Source organism: Lepisma saccharinum, chromosome 12 (genome assembly GCF_977018435.1).
Source record: "Lepisma saccharinum chromosome 12, izLepSacc3.1, whole genome shotgun sequence".
In the NCBI taxonomy this organism is placed as follows: domain Eukaryota; kingdom Metazoa; phylum Arthropoda; class Insecta; order Zygentoma; family Lepismatidae; genus Lepisma; species Lepisma saccharinum.
The window spans coordinates 57,507,940-57,529,621 of NC_139240.1; the positions used below are offsets into that span (position 1 = coordinate 57,507,940).

Genomic DNA, 21,682 nt, shown 5'->3' on the forward strand with positions numbered 1-21,682 from the left:
ATATCCATTGGACGTCCATTAGATATCCAATTGTGGGTATCCATTGGATGTCCATTAGATATCAATTGTGGGTATCCATTGGATGTCCATTAGATATCCAATTGTGGTTATCCATTGGATGTACATTAGATATCCAATTTTGGGTATTTATTGTATGTCCTTTAGATATCCAATTGTGGTTATCCATTGGATGTACATTAGATATTAATTGTGGGTATCCATTAGATGCTCATTAGATATCAATTGTGGGTATCCATTGGATGTCTATTAGATATCCAATAGTGGCTATGCATTGGATGTCCATTAGATATCCAATTGTGGCTATGCATTGGATGTCCATTAGATATCCAATTGTGGCTATGCATTGGATGTCCATTAGATATCCAATTGTAGCTATGCATTGGATGTCCATTAGATATCCAATTGTGGCTATGCATTGGATGTCCATTAGATATCCAATTGTGGCTATACATAGGATGTCCATTAGATATCCAATTTTGGGTATCTATTGTATGTCCTTTAGATATCCAATTCTGGGTATCCATTGGACGTCCATAACATATCCAATTGTGGATATACGTTGGACGTCCATAACATATCCAATTGTGAATATACGTTGAACTTGCATTAGATATTCAATTGTGGGTGTCCATTGGATGTCCATTATCCTGTCCTCAAGATACTTAGCATCTCCAATTCTTGACACAGGCTGTATTTATAATGAAATTCACGACTTTATGAGGAGACGACACCTACAGATGAAGATAATTGAATTGATATGAGATAATAGCGAAGATAGGGACTTGCAAATGTTGATGATAATAATAAATATGCAGAAGCAAGTGAAAGTAAGCTGACCTCCGTGGCGGAGTGATTAGCACAGCACGCTACGATGCCAGAGGTCTCGGGTTCGAATTCCGGTCTGGGCATTGGGATTCTTTCATACATTCCTCATATCCTCCCTCTCCGCGGTTAGCCAAAAAAGCGAAGTAAAATATACCAATCAACCCAATCCTGGATATCGTGGGATTTCGATTTCAGGATATTGATTTGCTTTATTTTACTTCGCTTTTGTGGCACTTTTGACTAATTTGCAAAGATGCGGATGCCGAGTGATGATGTGATGAAATTGATGAATGGACACTCACAAACATCCACGCCCAGGCTCGGGACTCGAACACAAATCAGGATATCCATTGGACGTTCGTACGATATCCAATTCTGGATATCCATGGGATATCCGGTTTATGTCTACATGTTAGCCAAAAGTTGACAATATTTTGATACCTTTGAAGGATTCATTAATAGCGTCTAGTCGTTCAGCTACATGGTAGGACCAGTGATGTGCCTCTATTCGTAAACAACGATAGTCTACAGTCTACACGTAGACTATTTTATACACGTAGATTACATAATCTATGTAAACAACATGGCGAAAGGTGATAACTTAGCAAAGGGCGCCGTGGAATTAAAAGAAAATTATACTGCGTATCAGTTGCTGATGTGTGAGGAGAACTTATCATACTGTTTCTTCCAAATTCGAACAATTTCTCACCTAGGAAGAAACCTTATATAGGAAATATTGTAGTGTTTTATGGGGAAAAGACCACGACTGCCATCTGTTGTTGTTTTTTGCATACTATTTATTTTCTTCCATAGTTGATAATAGAAGAGAAGAGAAATTTTGTTGTAAATAGGATTCTTTTCATTTCGTTAGGGACCAATACAGTTGGAAATGTCACTTTCCTTTCATGAAACCCTTGAAAATTAATTTTAATGCACTTAAGATTGTCTACGTAGTCTATGTAAACTACAACCCAATGTAATCTACGCGTAGATTACGTGTAGACAACGCATGAAGACCTAAACTTATAGTCTACGGCACATCACTGGGTAGGACTCAAACTCTATCACGCAGTCTGAAATCTTAACTCGCAAACGTGCACACCTCACATCTATGACCCATTGTTTGACCTACTTAGTCACACATGCGTACAAGACCAGAAGAAAGTTCCTTTGCTGCGAGTCTGTTTCTCGTTGGCCATACGATAGTTTGCATTGAGGAGTTTTGAGTCATTGGCGGAGTTTGAGCTTTTGCTTTGGGGGGGGGGGCAGACTCTGGGAGAAGCATATGATGTACCTGAAGGTTGTTGAACATCCCCTAGATTATAAGGGGTCCGGAGACCTCCCCCCTGAAATTAAAAAACAACAACTTAAAAACACTGAGTTCTAGGCCTTTTAGATTTGAAAATGTTAAATTTCCTCGCTTAAGTAAACAAATATTAATTAGTATATTGGTTGTCAGTTTTAAAAGAAGCAAAACAGTACGATTATTGCATTTTGCATTTCATTAATTTTTTTATTGATACAATAATCGTATTACTTTCAAAAAGTTACGGTACAATAGTAAGCTTCAGAAATTTTAGAAAAATTAAATTGAAAAGTTCTTCTGATGTCTCAGCAGTAACTGTTGACTCAACACAAAGTCATTTCACGTTTTTCTTTCTTCAAACTGTACACATCAATCAAATCGTCTAAGAGCCGCTATTGCGGCGCAATTACCGCATACCTATGCCATCATGCCAAACGTCAAGCTTTGCGGGATGGCTTCATAACAAAAATGTAGTAACTGAACTTAATCATGTGTTATTTCTTGTCGGACACAATTTTAGCAACACTGAGTTTCTGAAAACAACGTTACTGAAATTTCATCAATCAGAGAAAGTGTATGTTGCATTATTTCGAGCTTTCAACTGTGTTATAATATCAGGTAATTTGGAAAAATTATAATGGATGTACTGTATCTTTTTTTGGATGCCGTTTCTCCCGTCGTCCCGATGCCATCGTGTGATTGAAATATGGCAGATTTGGGTAAAATATGCTATTTTAAACCAAAATCATAAAATAAGCAAGCATAACCGTTTCCTGCAGAAATAAGCATTTATAAGCACTTTCAACCTTAGTTAAATAACTCGGTAAATATGCGATGTCGCCCGAACGGATTTCTTCAAATTTACAGAAGAAACTACTTACTGAAATCAGTTTCTGTAGTATTGTCGACGTTCTTCAAGGTATTTTCTTTCGCGGAACTGAAAACTTCACCATAGAATGCTGCAGAACAAGAAATAATCACTTGTTATGTAAGGAACTTGCATTTTCTGTAAAGCGACAACATTATGCCGTTGTTTCCATTATGTACCTGCAGATGGAGCGAGCGTCGAAAGTCACGCGGTCTCGCCGGTGTTTCCAAACGTGCCTTTTTTCTACGATTTTTTTTTTATTTTTTTAATTATGCTTACCTAACCTGACCGAACCTAACCTAACCTTGCCAGAAATGGTTCGTGGGGCTATCGTGAATAGTTTTTGGGGCTATCGTGAATAGTTTTTGGGGCTATCATGAATGGTTTTTGGGGCTATCATGAATGGTTTTTGGGGCTATCAGTCAATGGTTTGTGAGGCTATCGTGAATGTTTTTTTTGGGGCTATCAGTCAATGGTTTGTGGGGCTATCGTGAATGGATTTTTGGGGCTATCCGTCAATGGTTTGTGATGACATAATGAACACGAAAGTAGGTGTTTTTCGTTTAAGAAGGTTGAAACACTGCATACCCACTCTAAATCGACAAAACACAAGCACGACGCGCGATGATCCATGACGAGTGCACGCCATATTGTCTGTTACCCAAGCGGAACAAGGAAGACAAATAATGACTCGTAGAGTCCAGCGCAGATAATTCTGCCGTGCAATGCGCGACAGAACTAAAGAAGCAGTGTTGCTAATGGAGCAGATAGAAAAATCGCTGCGGTGCGCCGATGCACAGCTGTTACGTACAACAATAAAATTAGAGAATTCAGGTCTATCTAACGTTGAGTTTTAAACGTCATGCATTATACCAGGACTAGGATTAATATGTACTAACAAGTGACTATGTATGTAGCTACATACATATGGACTAAAAATTCGCAAAATATGACCTAACACATAAGTAAAATTACCAAAAATGCTGCAAAGAAGACTTCTTCATACGATTCCTTATTTGAGTGATTTCAAACAAAATAAAAAAAATATATATATTATTTTTCATTGCATTAATGCACTGGTGGCGTTCTAACTTTTCACTCCCAAAACCCGTATACACTGGTATGGAACTGCAACGGCAGATAATAACATGCCAACGTGTTAAACCGCTACAATTGCACCATAACACTCCTCCTGAAGCAGTATTATTATTTCCTCTCTGAGATCGGCGACAGTCGGTTGCCTTTGTTGTACATTTACAAAGGATGCCGGCTTCCACAACAATAACAAGTACATATACTGCCACTAGACGATAAGCTGCGCGGCTTTTTCTTTTGTTATGAACCAGGGCCGGCGCTAGTCATTTTGCCTCCCTGGGAGGTGGCGGCAGATGCCGCTCTATTTCGACCCCCCCCCCCCGGTCATTACGCAGCAACGGAAAATTGAAAATCAATATATTCCTAACTAAAACATCAAAATATAAAATAAATAATGAGACTTCTTATGCTATTTCAATACTATTCAGCGCAAAAGAATATCTCGCTCGATCACAGTTTTCAATAGGCTTATTTTTTTCTTCTCTTCAAATTTTGCCGCTCTGGGCGATGGGACGGTTCGCCCTCCCCTTCCGCCGACCCTGCTATGAACTTGGTCACCCATCAAAGCATGGCAATTTTAACACAGAAAACAATATGTATCGCATTAAGCAGCAAAAATGACAGCCTCCTCTATGCAATTTCTACAAGAACACGTGCCGGAGCCAGAGTTGAAATGATGTTGGAGCCACATAATTTATTTATTTTGAATAATTCCAAAATTATGAAATATGAACAATTTGTTGCTGCTGTTCGCTGCTCTCTTGCCAAAATGCTTTATTGGGATGCTAACACCATGACTGGCTTCCTCCTTCATGAACTCGTGCACGTTGCTTAGAATTTCCCGAGCTTGGCTATGCAAGGTTTTTGATTTCAACTTCGACAGAACTGGAGGCATTATGGAATTTAACGTTCATTAGCAAACACACACTTTTACATAAACACACGCAATACACGCACACAACGTCAAACCGGTCAAATACTTAGTATAAAATAAAAATATGGAGCTTCAAATCCAACAAAACTCACCGCCACTTTACCTGCTTTCCCCTTCCGTGACAGAAATAGTGCTTCATTATTACAGTTGGCAACACTAGTTACTAGCTAGCCAATGAACATGCACTGCATAAAAGAAGCAACGACTACGCCGTGCTATATTGCCACATTGCCGTCCCTGCTGACCGGTGGGAACCGCGAGCTGGAGCGCTGTTCAATTGTTTTCAATGAAGTTTGCGCGAGTGTGTCCAGGAATGGAATGACAATATGGCAACAATAGCGAAGGTTTTCGAGCAGGGTAGAACACGTGATGCTAAGAGAGAGGGAGACGAAACGAAAATACGTTTCTACGCAACGGCAAATTTACGTGTGTGGCACTCTAATATGAATAGTTGACACTATTTTATGGATAAAGGACTTAACTTCACCTTAAAGAATCTTCCGCAATGCAGAATGGTTAAGTATCAATGCTAAAATTAACGAAATAAACGAGTGAGAGGTGTTCGGGCGATATCGCATAATTACAGCTAACTCATCAAGGTATGTAATACGAAGTATAACCTTCTTCTTACCATTAGAAGTATGGAAAAGAATATGCATTTCGCTTATAAATCCGGGCTCTAGTAATTAATTCATTTCTCATTTCGCCTACTGCAATAGATTATGTAAGTAGACAGCTCATTTAACAACATATTCAATTTTACACGCTCTTTGACCCATTATTTGGTTAAGGAAAGGCTAAAATTAATTGATAGTGTTTTCTAGTATTAGGTACTAGTATTGTTAGACATAGCACTCCGGAAAAAATGCACAACTGTTTTGCGCAGGGGTGAGGAGTACATGTTCCAGGTCCGTCGAGCCCCCTTACCCTGGAAATTCGCATCGTTCACTTGAAGTTACAAAAAATTAGAAAGCTTGTTATTTTTATTGTTAAAACCAGAAAAAGTTCAGTTAGTTAATATTCGAACAGAATAACCAAAGTAAAAACAACATGATGATAATTATTTGTACTATTGTTTCCAAGTTTCTTAAATTGCCTGACCCCCCTCCCCCCCCAAAGATTTCTGACGACGCCCTTGGTAAGGCATGATTGTATTTGTCCATTCATCCTCATCGTTGTAATTTGCCCAAGCGATAGAAAAGCGACGTAAAATGACCAAAATGGAATTGATAAAGAAATTGTGCATTTCTTTTGAAGCACCCTGTCGAACCTTTGTTGTAACATGTCTTCTTTTTCTTTACAGTCTCCCCTTCCGCGGGGGTACCCGCCCCCCTCGAGCAGCATGTTCGACGACGACCCGGGTATTATGTCAGAGGTGGAAACGTCATCGACAGGTTTCCGACGAGGTGGCAAGCAACGGAGTTCCCTACCTGTGGTCCGCACGCCGTCAAAGACACTGGAGCGTCCGCTCGGTAAGCTACGTGCCGCGGGCGAGCAGAGGGCCCCCCACACGCCTAGCGGTAGGAGACCCTCCATTTCTTCTTCACAACTATCGCTTCAGCATATGCTCACCCAAAAAAATATGGCCGGGGTTTTCTGTAACAACTGAAGGCGCTCTGAAGTGTTCTGAAATTGCAGCTTCCTAGGTTCTGTTTTGTTTTCATGCTAAGTCTATTTCCTCCATTTTTTGCGTTTTTGGGATGGAAAGGTATGTTATAGATTTTCGTAAACAGTTCGTTTTTTCACCGGTATATTTTTTTTTATTTCTTTCTGGCATCTACTGGATCGATTTTAACTGCAACTGTAATACATGCTAACAGTACCAAATCTGGCCTGCCTAAGCTATCCATGTATGTACATAATAGCTTAAATAAACAAAACTTAGCATGCCTAACCTATTTACATGCTTATTTCTGCTATTATGCCTATGTTGATAGGTTACGCAGGTAAGGTTATGTCTCCAAAGTTGCTAAGGCTGTCACTAGCCGCTTGTGTATTACCAACAAGTAGCTAACAATAGCCTTAGCTACTTGGAAATACTTGCTAACAGCACCAAACCTGACTTGCCTAACCTATTCATGTATGCATATAATAGTGTAAATAAACAATACCTTGCCTAACCTACTTACATGCTTATTATATGCCTACGTGCATGGCCGTATTTAGAGGGGGGGTTTCTAGGGTTCAAACCCCCCCCGAAACTTCTGCCATGTTGGATTAATGGATGTTCATAAACCAAAATCTGTAACAAATTTTCAATTTTTTTTTTCGAAGCATCACAAAAATACAAGGAGACAATGTTGAAACGATCGAGCTAGAATTTTCATACATTTGGAATTCTGAAACTTGAGTGAAACAGAATTTATTCTCGGAATCGCATCCCACCGGCGACCCCTCCATTATCACTTCTGCTGTCATCTTTCCAGTGTTGTTCCTGCGTCACAAGGAATATAGACTGAAGATTCCCTTATGATTGTCCCAAAATTCCCTTTCGAGCTTTTAAATTCCCCGTCCGATAAAGTCGAAAATAAATCCCCCTTGATAGGAAACTTATGCTGGATATTCACTCATCTGCTGGATTGAGTAAGCCCCCTCAAGGATATAACAATAATATAATAATAATTATTATTAGTATTATTACTATGGAATAAAATTGTTTTATTATTATGAAATTTTAATTATTATTGTACAATTATTATTATTATTTCTGTTATTCAAATTTCTGGCGACGACCTGGGAACAATTATGAATGAACCCCCCCCGAAAATTTTTCCTGCCTACGGCCATGCCTACGTGGATACGTTATGTACGTCAGGTTTGGTGCTGTTAACATACATCTCGCAAGTTGCTAAGCTGCTCATGTATTACCACAGTCACATACTTACTTTGTCCAGTTTTTCAGTTCATTCTGCATTTTTTTTTTTTAAGTCTCATTAATGATAAACTTTATAATACCTGATTGGATCTTGTGTAGAAGAGTACGCCATTGAAAGTGTAAATGCTGGCTTTCATTGACTATTTTTCATCACTTTGACCAATTTCTACTTGATTTGTATGATAATCAATAGTTGCTAAGATGTGTTCCAAAAGAGAAGAGGGGTGGACAATGAAGCAAGTTTTTTTAGCATAAGAAAGTAAATGGAAATCTTAAAAGGGCATCCTTCCCATCCATACAGAAACAACTAAAAAGGCTCTAAACTAACCTAACCTAAACCTAATATATGGTAGTTTCTATGTGTCTGTTCATGCATGTACTGTCTAATACAATGGAATGCTATTGAAACTTCACAAGAGACTATGCTCCTCCATGCTGACGTCTCTTTATTTTGAAATATTTGTTTTTCAACTTTACTACATTTTATAAAACATTCCAGGGACTGATAAGTTATTTTTATCCATGTTTACTACAATCTGCCAGTGTATCAAGGGTGTAATCTTTATAACAGTTTTACAGAAAACAAATCACATCACAGATTGAGGACATAGTTTTATGAACGGGTTCTTATAAAAAGAAAACTCACATAAAAGTTTTAGTTTTTAGACATTTTCCACTGGTTATACTCACTTCATGATAGAATAGTAATTATAGATTATATTTTAACTTTTGTACATTTTATTTCGCATTACATAACCAAGAGAGAATGAAATTAAGGCTCTAAATGGCATTTGTAGAAGCTAGTGAATTCTGACAAGAGTATTGTGTATTAAGAACAGCAAACAATTCTATTCTTCCAGTAAATAAGAAATAATAGATTGGTTAAATTGGTTAGTTCTACAGTTAATACCTTCAAAAGTGCTGCAACAACCGTTTAACAAATATATGAAATACCAAACACATTTACCATGTAACACAGTTCCCATATAAACATTAGAATGGAGGTTACAATCGTGAGACCCTTCTCACTCACTCAATAAGGAGAGTTGATCATGACCCACAGCAAGGCTCTAGCCTATTAGCGAATAGTTAAGAATGATGAAAATCACGAAAGACAGTATAAGGTAAGATATTGAGTCTACCATGAATGTTTGTATGTCCAAGCTGTGGCAGAAAGAAGGTAATTTGGCTTTTGAAAAGTAATACTTACTTATGGAGGAACCTGGTTCCCCCTGACTTAGGTTTATTAGTGATTAATTTGACAATGGAAGTTTTTAATTTGTTTTAAAGAAATAATATGTCTTCCCATATCAGAATGGTTTTGCTTTCCTTTACTACAATACTCTTAAACATGATACACAATTCAAGGCTCCAACATACATATTAGATGATCTACAGATAATTTAGAATAAAATAATAAACTGCACAGTGCAGAGTACATTTGCTTTTCACAAATTATTCTGTGCAGTTCATTTTCTTATATTTTAGCCATTCTTCTTATGCAGACAATAATTTGAATAACATGCATTTTTATCATTGATGAAGTTTGTTTCGTTTCGTGCATGTAAATGTTGCACAACCCAAAGAAAATGATATTTCTCAAGATCAACAGAAATTAGAAAGTCCAAATGCAGTTGATTGTTGTTTTTTTTCCCTATTGTATGGTTATTCTAGTAAACAAACCATTTGTCACTTATCACTCATTTACTATTTCATTGTTAGAAGAGTTTACATAACTCATCCTGTGAGCCATTTATATCCTTACTAAGAATTCTGGCTGAAACTTTGTTTCTTTTGCACCTAAGTTTTGGAATACATATATGGATTCCATCTTTGCCCTATTTTACTTTTGACTATTATTTGATAGTGCATATATAACATTAGTAGATTTCTTTCTTTACTTTTATGTATTCAATCAGAATTCATATATATCATGTTGTTCTTGTCCGTGGCACAATGTATTTTTATCATACAGTTGCACATGACATATAAGTCTAACACTTCAGTATCTGCTTTAAGTTTCTCTTAATAATTTATATATTTTTTTTAAAATTTAAATATTTCAGTATTCCACTAATAGATTAGAAGTTTGTATATCTGAAAACTTTTATTGTTTTAATCATAATGATACAATTTTTGAAAGGCAAACAAGTTTGACGGTGTTTCTATAGGATAATATATATTTTGTTCCTTAGTATTTCTAAAACTATTTTCTTGTTCTCTCCATTTAGTGCTCTAAAAGCTTGGGTTTAACTGTCATGGCTTTACAATCATTTGCATAATTTTGTCCATTGCTCTCTACATTACATTTGAAACATAACATTTTTTACACCCTGTTAGTCTAAATATAAAATTAATTCCTAATGTATGTAGTAATAGTAATAGTTGGTGTGCACTTGATCGGCATTCTAATACATAACTTGTAAGTTAGTTCTAATGTTGTGAAGGATCAGAGACTGACTTTAAACTGTTAGATACACGTGTAAAGCCCGCATCTCACGGAACTGGATTTCCAGTAGGTATGCCCTAGTTGGCACTGGACTAGCTACCAATTTGCTAGTTTTCGCCTCACACGATACTTATCAGAGTACTTGTCTATAGACTTTTGTTCCCATATGAGGGAAGTTGTAATGGCGGCCGCGTGAGATGTAAACAATGTATCACTTCACATTTTTAAAAGCTGATAACTATTCAACCGAGAGGAATAACGTTTCGTATAAAACGTTATTTGCTACAAAGCAATGGCGCTGCTTAAATACATACTTTACAACGTTTATTGTACACGTACACGTATGGAAGAATATTTTAGTTGTTTCAAATGTAAACACCGTGCACCCAGCATAGATGGTGTAACTCAACACGCCTTTCATGCTGTATACGTTTTACATTGCTGGAGTAACACTCGGTAACCACAGACAAAAGCGCCCCTTTGCACACTCACAGATTATGTTCACATGGCGAAACTTTGCTCTGATTGGCTATTCCACAGAATCCAGTCGAGGAAAGCAAGTAGCAATTAGAACATGTCCTTTCCTCCAAACCACTCAAGAAGTCAGCCAGGCCATGATTGCTACTTAGAAAGTTAGTTCAGCGCCAACTAGGGTATTCCTACTAGTAATCCAGTTCCGTGTGATAGGGGCTTTACATCAACATTTTATTTCCAGTATGTATCGTGGTTCTTAAGGCTTGGCTCGACCTTTGGCCAATGCCAGGGCTGCAGTTTTCGAATTTTCCTTTCCTTTCAAAAAACTGCTATTCTTTCCAGTCTGAAAAGTTGGAAATGCTTAGGATTTCTTCTAGAACATTCACACAAATCTTTATGTGATTTCATTGCTAGTTATTCCCAATAGTTTTGTGGCTCCGTAAATCTAGTAAGCTATTGATGATATCTAGCAAAAACAAGTGACATGAATGCTCTAGAAGGAATCGTAAGCATATGTAATTTTTCAGATTTTGGAATATCATACCGGTTCGAAAGGAAAGAAAAATTTGAGGTAACGGTTTCATAGATCAGAGACACATTAAAATCGGATATTTTGTGTATCGCATGGTTCGTACTTACCAATTGTGTATGGCCGAACATAGTTCAAGTTGCCATTATGCTTTTTACACGGAAACAAATGCAATTTTTCACATTCTGAGTTCTTTTTTTATTTATTCCTTTCTTCGCTTCCGGAACACACAATATGGCGGGCACATCTTGACTCATGTTGTGGGTATGCAGTGTTTCAACCTTCTGCACTGAAAAATACCTACTATCGTGTTCGTCACCGGTGGAAATTATACATTATGCACGGGTAGCTGACGTATAGCCTGGGTAGCTGACGGATAGCCCGGGTAGCTGATGGATAGCCCCACGAACCATACATGGATAGCCCCACAAACCATTCACGGATAGCCCCACGAACCATTTCCAATAAGGTTAGGTTTGGTTACGTTAGGCAAGCATAATAAAAAGGGGGGGGGGTGAAACACTGACAGGGGCTTACATCATCAAATGTACGCAGCATCCGGTTGTCGTAAGGCAAGCAAATGTAAGCAATGGCAATTTTGCGTCGGTGAGATATTTATCTTGAAAAATACATCATTTCCCAGTCAAATATATTCCACGATGAAAGAAAATACCTCGACGAACGTTGTAAACCTATTATTGAAACTCATTTTCATAAGTAGTTTCTTGTGTAAAATTGAAGAAATGTGTCTCCGATGTATGAAACTTACCAAATTTGAAAACAGCTGCCCTGTCATCGGCCAAGTTCCAGCTAAGCTTTAAAGCAATACAGTACTTCCAGTTTGTACATACAATGAAGAAAATACTTGATTCTTTCGTATTATAACAGACATGTGCGCATATCAGAGTTTGACGGCTTGTTTATATGTTTTTGTATAACAAAAACATATTTGTTCGTTTGTGATGATATTATAAGGTAAAGAGATAAAACAATACTTAGGATTCTTTTTGCCCCCGAGAACAAACTAGCAATACTGTTGGTATATTTTTAATACAGTTCATAAATAGTTTTAATACTGTACATAAACTCATGCAAGCTTAATATTAAACATCGATTTATACATTTTTAGAGATACTTACTGAAAAATGACTTTTATCGTTTTATGTAGTGATAAGCTGTAGCACTTTAACAGGTTTACAGAAACCCCCGGTAGAGCCCTATAGCAAGTGTTTGGTAGTTGCTTTAAAAATGAATATGACCAGATAAGTGTAAGTAGTGATTTGGTTTTTCTATTTATGGGGTTCCCATGTTTTAGTTTTAAAGATTGGGGAGCACAATTTTATTGTACATATTTATTTTAGCACCATATCAAACAGTGGCATTTCAGTTATTTCTTATTGCATCTAAATGATCTACTGAAGTACACAATTTTGAATTTATCATACTTATTTCTGTAATTCAGAGATGTTAGTTAAATGATTGAAATTGCCATTATTGTACAGGGTGATCCATTTGAGATGTCAGAAAAGTGAACTCTTATTAACAAGTGGTTAATGTATGTATCTCTGAGCTGTTTGTTGTAATATAAGGAGCAAGGATATAAGCTTCGAGCGAGTGGAGGTATACAGACTTCAGTCGCCTGGTGGTGCTAGCATGCATGCATGCATGTAACACTTGAAAATTACACATACTGTTGCAGCGTGAACACCATCTTTGTCTACCATGCATGCTAATGCCACCAGGTGGTTCAAGTCTGTAAACCTCCACTTGCTAGAAAATTGCATCCTTTCTCCTTGTAGTACAATAAATGCCTCAGCGATACGTACATTAATCTCTTATGTATAACGGTTTACTTTTCTGACAACTCGTGGATCACCCTGTACATGTTAATGTTATTATTCTGAATGATTTAGTTCTCTGTGGAATTTACCATACCTTACCATGAAATATATTCCTGTATATATGAAATCTAGATTTTGATATTTATATTTAGAAAGTTCTTACAGGGCTTACAAAATGAAACACTTTCTTCAAAAGAAACTATGGTCGTTTATGTTCTTGTAAATGTGTAATGTGTAAATGTACATTATTCAGCTCATCATATCAGTAACGTACTTGATATAACATGAGTATACACATGCCATCTCCAGTTTCCGTGTGACAAGTCTGTACCGAAATTGAGATGCAGTTGATATTTCTCTCAGTATCTACAATTGCAGTTTTTCTAGTTATTTACGAAAACTTATGCTCAGTAAAGTCGCCATAAATTGTTGCATAAATTGAAATACAGAAATCAAAACGATAAGTTTTCAGATAAATAAATTGTATTGCCAATATAATATATTTTGGGGAGAGTCATCTTCACAAGAGTAAATATCTGATACAAACGGTTTTTTCTGTACTTTTTCAGATTTCATATCATTAATATACTGAAATGCATAGTTATTATGTTTTCTTATAATGTTTTAATGTGCGCCGTTCAGGAAAAATCTTTGAAATTTGAGGAAATTATAGTTATGAAGTTTACTTTGTATGGCTTGAGAGAAAGAGACCACATTTTTGGGGTTTTGAAAAGTCAAGTAATTGTTTATTTCTTGGATTAAATGGTAGAAAATGAAAATGAATTTCTGATTCGGTTTCCAAGTTTTTTAGCTCATTTTTTTCCTGGGGTTGTTCTGCTAGAATATGACTTGAATAAAATTTGTCATCAACTATCAAAATAATAACTTCTTGTTTTTTGTTTCTAATTTGAAATGAATGATGCCAATTTCCATTGTAATCCCTTCTGAATTTTCATTCTCAGTTTTTAAATATGAAAGTTAATCCCCAATTAGGGAAAAGAAGTCTGATAATATACCATATGATTTATTATAGTTATTTTCATATTGTCCAACAACCCTTTCCAGTATTACATATTAATTGTGAGGACGAAAAGCGATAATTTTAGGCAAATTGTTCAACACCATGTACGTACACTTCGCGAGGTTCAAGAATTGAAACAAAATGCAAACAAATTAGTTGGCAACCTCTGCACCAGCATCAGTACAGTGAGATGCACAAGTATTTTTGAGTAAATTGTCTATTTTCATCATTTTTTTTTGTTTGCGATCCATGTCTTTTTAAGGAATGAATTTGTATGTATGCTGGTGCAGACGTCAGCATCTTGTTTGCATTACTTAAAGCAAAGAGAATAAAGATGATGATGGACAAATATACATTATAATTCTTATGCATCCCACTTTACAATTCCATTTCTTAAAAACCCGTAAAATGGATGAGAATCGAGAATCTTAAATTCATGATAGAGCGATTTGTTTTGTAATATTTACACATTCCACTCTACTGCTGACATGTCAAATCTTTCTGAAAATGTAATTTGGGGGCCTGGGGTTGATACCCAGTTGAGTCAAATAGTGTTTCAGATCCCACTTTAAACTCTACGAAGCAAAAAGTCAAAGTATTTCTGATAATGAAAGCAAAACATTGAACCAATGATGGTGCCAGTAGGAGTCACTCCTTCCCCCCTCACCCCCCCCCCCAGTAGAATAGATAGAAGTATCTGCAGGATGTTTTCCAGAGGGAGGGCAAGCAGGGAATTTTTTATGGGGAATAGTGAAGGACTCTCCCCCCCCAAAAAAAATACTGCTTCAGTGTGAAGTGATCGTGTTCCTGGAACGATCTCTACCAGTCTTACCTGTAATTATCAGTCCCTTGTAGTAATTAATGCAAATTACTATGACTGAGATTGAACTGTGTGAAGGAGAGGCATATTCATGGTGCCAGTGATGTTCACTTTTTTTGCAGAGAAATGACTGTTCTAGTGGTATTTGAATTCTACCGATCTAATATTTATTTATTGTTGTTACGCTCTTTTAACTTTATCTAATTTGCAGATCTATTTGTACTGTTTAGGACACAATCTGGCAACAGGTTTAATGTGTTTGTTCCTTTCACACAATCTAAAAGAATTTTCATTTATGCCTGTAATTAATTGATTGGTTGATTGAGTTTGTGTTTTAAGTCTGCTTTATGCACATTAAGGCTAATCGGGACTGGACCTGCTGTTTAAAGTGGGTTCCAAACCACTATGTGCCTCCACCAAGTATCGAACCCAGAACCCCTTGATTACAAGGCGACAATGCTACTACCACTGTACCTTCGGGGAGGCCATTTATGCCTGTAACAAGTTGCACATACAAAGGGGCATTATTGAATATTTCCTTACTTAAATCAAAACTTGGTAAAGTTATGACACAGTTGTGATAAGATTTGTTGTCCTGTCGTTTTATTAAACAAAAACTTGCATTAGATGAAGAACATTGAGATTATGAAAACATTGACGACTCTTTCAGTTGCCACCTTTGTTTTACTGAAGTTTTTGATCATAAAAAAGATTAAAGGGATAAATAATCAAACTCTTTAATTCCTGGCAAGTGGCATCTCCTCTGAACCATAACACTAGCACCCTGTAATCAGGAAAATAATAAATTTGTTGATATTCATAATAGTTGACTTATTGTAGACTTAAATTAGTCAGCACTACACAATATGTAGAGCTGGACATGCCTATGCTGTGAACTATGTAATTTTAGGCTGACATTCATATTCAATGAGTTGGCCTCCTATCGGATGCCCATGGCCATTCACCCCATCAAACAAGAAAACTATATAAGAAAATGCTTTTTTAGCCAAAATAGGCTTTTTTTTTTGTATTTAGGTCCACTAAACATGACTGCCCCTTCCCCCAGAAAATATTTCCACCTTCTGTCTGTCTCCCAACTATTTTTTTCTGGCACCATCATTGCATAGAATTGTAAGTTAAGCAAGATATATATATTAAAAAAAAAAAAAAATGAGCTGAAAGAATATGGGAGATTTGAGACTAAAGCGACATGCTACACATTCTTCTTTGGAACGAACCAATTAACAGTAACGTTTCACACCGTAGTGGCATGATGGGCCACCAAAGGCCTGTGTTCAATTGATGAAATCCTCAAGCTACTCATGTCGCCTGTCGCTTTGGTGTGAATTCTCCCCAATGTCTCTTGTGATTTGAATTGTATCACAAAGGAACGTAGAATGTAGGGAGGGAGATTCCACAAATTCTCAATTTCTTCTATACTGGAGGTTAAGTGATAATGATAAGCACCACACTCAGTTGCTATCAGATACCCCAGTGATCAGAGTCTGGGCGAAACTTCAGATTCTTGGAAAAGTTCCTACTTGGGACCACCGAACCTGGAAATTTAACCTGTGTTTTCCATGTGACAGATTCCTACCTACAGAACCACCACAGCTACACACTGCCACAATTGAATTGCATCCTTTAATAGACATATCTTGAACATTATACTGGAAATTTGAATTTGCTTCTAACACTTAAAGAAACATATCTATTTTTGAACATCGAGATTCATGAAATTACCCTCTCTAAATGTTTCGTTAACTTTGGTGGGGTGACTTATTTAATATATCAAAGTAAAGACGTTAATAGTATAGTCCCTGCTCTGTGTAAAATTTAACATTTATGATAACGTTTCTGGCAGAATTTTTATGCGCAAGGCTTATACTTCTTTTGTATAATCTTTTAATATTTAGTGCAGAATATTAATATTTAGTCAGAATAGTGATCCGATAACTATCTAGGACAATCTGTAGTAATTTTCGTTCATGCATGAATTTAATATCTAGTCACATTTTAGTGTATCAGGACAGTATTGTATTAAAGATTAATCTATCGAGCACTGTATGTGAATTACTGACACTGGTATTGTCGGTACATTCTGAAATTCTAATATTTTGAAAATACTCATTCACTTTCTTACCAATCATTTATGTATCTGGTCATATTTAAATGTATATTTATATAAAGTCTTCCACGAGAACAACAGACTTCACTGCTTAGTTTCTTAGTGCCTTTTGCAACACGATTTGAAATTTCTTAGCATCTTTTAGAGACTTAGGAGTAGTTCTAGTTTGTCTATTGGTAGGAAATTCTCATGTATATTCTTTGTAGATTATAAATATCTGCATTCAATATAGAGATTTCAAGTTGTTGTAAAATTTAAAATATCAGTGCAGGGTGATTCAGATCATTTCAACTTTGTAATGCTTGTCTGTGATAATCGTGAAATGCACTATGAATATTGGAATTTTAATCATGTACGTAGTTTCCATTTATAAAGAAACATGCAAATGAAGTTTTGCATAGTGTATGTTGTAAATATGTCGGTGTTTTGTTGGTTTAATTGCTTCCTTGTTGATTTGAATGTTGTGTGATGACTATTTTTGTATTAAATTTACATAAAATTAAATATTTTAAAAATTTGCGATACTTCTTTGCAGTTTTTGCACAAAAATTTGGATTCCCATGTATGAATATTTAGAACTCAGTGAAGAAATTTTGAATCACCCTGTTGTTATTTCATTAGAAAGTTTCATTAAGCATGGAATTCGATGGCAATGAATATTTTGTGTAGAAAAGTTTGAACTTGCTGGATCAGAATAGATTCCTAGTGTATGTAGTGTACATAATTTATTTTCCTATAAATCTGTATAGAATGTAATCCACATTTTATATTGGTATAGTCTAATATTGATAAATTCAACAAAGTTCCCAATAATTAGAACGTAATTTTCAGTTATGTTGCATCTGTTCTCAATGTGATTATTTATTGCTCATCATTATTTTTGGTTGCAGAAATGGAAATGTCATTTGGAATAAAGGAATTACATTTACAATATATTTTTCAAAAATATCAAGTATAATCTCTTTAGTAAAAAAGAAGATCATTTTCAAAATAAGATATTTATTTTGAGGGAAATGTGGGACTTGTAAAATTTGCAATAATATTTGCTTTTTCTTGAGTAAAAAACAATTCTTTTAATTTTTTTTAAATTTTGGCATAGTATGGTTTCATCATAGCAACTAGAATCCATTTTTTCTATAAAAAAAGGAAAGAAGGGAACAATAACTAACTCTTCTATAATTTAAAAGGAAAATAGGAATATGAATTTCAAAACTAATATTGTAAAATTGTATTATATTTAATATTATTTGTAAGTTGGGTGTGGCTTCATAAAATTGAACAGTCCTTCTCAACATTTGAAATAACCATATCATCTACATAAAGAAGAATTCTACTTTTGCTTTTTTAATCGAAATTTTCGCCATGTAATTCTTTGATTCTACAGGAATAAGAGATAAATATATCAAAGGTTCAATTCTACTCAAACTATAAAAAAACAGTTAACAAAATTAGGTCAAATTGTACTGTATTCATGTGCTACTCTCTAGTTTAATTACGTGTATCTACTTTAGATTTCTAAATCAAGGTTTGTAGGAGGATCTGCTTGTAAATAGGGTATTTCTGGCAACACTTTATTCGTTATGGCTGTCTCCTTCCATAGGAGCAGACTTCAGTTTCTTTCTTCCTTGTGCTGTTAATTGAAGCAATAGTGTAGAGTTGCAATAATGAAAGACTGAAGAAAAAAGTGATCATCTCCTAAGTTAATTAAAAACTTTCTCATCTTCAGTGAGCTTGGAATGCAATTGTAGAAGCATATTTCTGACTTTTAAGACATGTCTCGTCTGTCTCAGTGAGACGTGTTGTTCCTTCATCAATTTTGGGTGGGATGGAAGAATACATTTTTCGCTTTTTTTTTCCTAGGACCTTTTTTAATTAAGTTGAGTTACTACACTTTTTTCTCCCATTTTGTTGGGGTATAAATTCTCCCACGTCATTTTGATGATGTCAGGTGGAAAGGGTGTCACGTTTTCCGGAATATACAGAGAATTTTGTTCTTTAAGGGCTGACAGATGGCGCACAGTAGCTCTACTGTATGCACACATTATCAAGCCGGTAAAGTTTCCCGTGCATATAATGTACTGTGAAGGGGTAGGACCCCTGAAATTGTCGATCTTGGCCATTTTGGAGGTGATGTGATCAGCACCATGCTCCAGCCACCGTTACCTCAGGGTTTCCCCCAGGTATCCAATGATTTCAGGCTGGGCAAGTCCCAAAGCTGCTTTATGTGGGGACAAGGTCGGAAATATTCCAACTTTCTGACGATCCTGCGAGATCGCCACAAGTTGATGAATTTGTTCTTTTTATTGTCATTGTTGAGAATGGCATTGTGTAATCTTATCAGTTCTGTTATCGCTTCTGCATAGGATTTCACTGCTATGCTTGGTAGAGAACGACGTTCTACCATATCTCACTAGGGAGCGTTATTGTTCTAATAGTTCATTGTTAACCTGTATAGATGGCACTCAATGTTAAGCAGCGCTCTTGTAGTTCACGAGTATCCACTAGAGGCGCTGGCACTGCACTCAGAATTGTATATAAGCAGCGACGTGGCCCCGGCCAGTTAGTCAGTGTTGGCTCTTCGGCGACTCATGGTTGAGCTTTGCTCGCGCAAAATAGCCCAGCATTTGCAAGCACATGGGTGCTTAGGAATACAAGAGGGCTTTTTACAGTGTGGCCTACTCTGGTAGATTATACGAGTGATCGCAATATTTCTCGGCCTACCAGGTAGATTATACGCATTGTTTGTAAGCTCAACCTCCTACAGTGTGGCCTGCCTGTAGAACGGAAACGTACTCCTTGTACGGCCTACAGGTAGATTATACACATTGTATTGGGTTACGGTTTAGCTCGTGGACATATTTACTGTTTGGAGATGGCCTACTAGTGAATTATACGAAGGGTATCCGTATTCTTTGGCCTACTAGTAGATCACACAACAGTCGAAGTAGAAGTGACTTCAGCTTTTGGCCTACTCTGGTAGATTATACGAGTGATAGCATATTTCTCGGCCTACCAGGAGATTATACGAAGGGTGATGTTCATCGATAGTTAATTTTCATAAAGGGTAAAATAAGCAGTTGTTAATTACTGTCTTTAGTTTAGCTTTATTAAATTATTAATTAAAGTAAATAATGCTAACTAAGCCTTATCTTCTATTAGCTTATAGTAAATTTCTTTTGTTTGTTGATATTACTCTTTGGTTACTAGGAAAGCAGATTTAAATGTTTCTTGAGTCGCTAAATTGATGCGCTATTGTCCCCTATGTCAACACAGTTGTATTCCAATGCCCTAAAAGAAAAATAAGGTCCCTTACCACCCTCTGGTTTCTCTGAAGAGGAAAAATTGAATGGTCTCTGTCTTCCCTCTCCAAGAAGCCAGTGGAGGAGCTTCGAACCTGGAACTTCAGGAACGACAGAGAGCAGTGAGATCGTGTCGGAAGATATTGTGACTTTGTTTAGTGCAGATATCTACATTGAACCCCAGTGTAATAAACTTGTTAAGTTGACGTGAACTTTCATTACTTATACCCGAGCCCTGAGTTCATAAGAACCTCATATCTCCGGCTAGAATAGAGTTAACATTATGGGTAAATCTGAATATTGATGACCGCCACAATGTCGAACCTGGTACGTTGCAGTGATTAACGCTGAACAGGTTCGTTTCAGTTATATGGTGTCTGCCACGTCGAACCCGGAACGTTTCAGATAGTGGGGTCCGTTTCTGATTTTTACTGCCACTGCAATGTGGGCGTGTGTGGGTACGTTTCAACCTTGGATCACCCACCCCAGGAATAGAATCTGGGTTTTACACATGGCAATCAGAAGCCCTCCTGACTAGAGCTCCACCGCTCATGTTTTCAAGCAGGTTATTATTTGATTATTCAGCTTGGACTACATTTTAAATAGGGACCAGTACATTAAAGGCGAAAACTATAGAATGGGACTGACATTCCTCCTCAATCCATTGCATGCAGAATTTACCTGGATGAACAAACAACTGAACATCTAGCTTGATTATTAACCCAGATGAATGAACAAAAGAATCCTAGAATAGGGTAGATGCAATAGGAATCATGGCTATCTCTGTCATTTCGAATTGTCCTTCACCATACATCACATTTCGAAAATAACAATATAAGAGTTGAGTGTGGAGAAACATTGAACATGTAACTGAATGCCTTTGTATATACCATAAGGCATGTACAATAGTAAATATAGTTCTGTAATAATTATAAGGCACATGCAAAAAACACCACAGGAGAAAAGCGTGATGCTGGTGAAACGTGGTGCACACATTATTTTTACCACAAATATGCAATTCTTACCACTGGACCTCTCTAGGGGGATAATTATAAGTAGGGCCTGGAACTTTGTTATAACATATTTTTCATTTGGCTTCGGATCTAATATTGGGGTTAGATCTTTACATATCTGATGAAAAATAGACAAACTTGACAAAGCATATTTTGACATATTTCACCAATTTCGCATTTTTAC

At 36.5% G+C, this 21,682-nt stretch overlaps 1 protein-coding gene across 24 annotated transcripts in view; it reads left to right on the top strand.

Moving 5' to 3' along the window:
- The window catches only part of LOC145996124 (coiled-coil domain-containing protein AGAP005037), a 1,065,133-nt gene that overhangs the window by 837,120 nt on the left and 206,331 nt on the right, over positions 1–21,682 (top strand). For 21 of the 24 annotated variants that reach the window (XR_014442750.1, XM_083132404.1, XM_083132407.1 and 18 more), the window contains one exon: positions 6,353–6,569. Coding sequence is in view for 23 of the 24 variants with exons in the window: in XM_083132404.1 (XP_082988530.1) it covers positions 6,353–6,569 (217 nt within the window). In the remaining variant the exon portion in view is untranslated. Of the gene's footprint in view, positions 1–2,652; positions 2,771–6,352; positions 6,570–21,682 lie in introns of those variants that run through there. The other 3 variants (XM_083132408.1, XM_083132427.1, XM_083132424.1) reach the window with 2 other exon arrangements.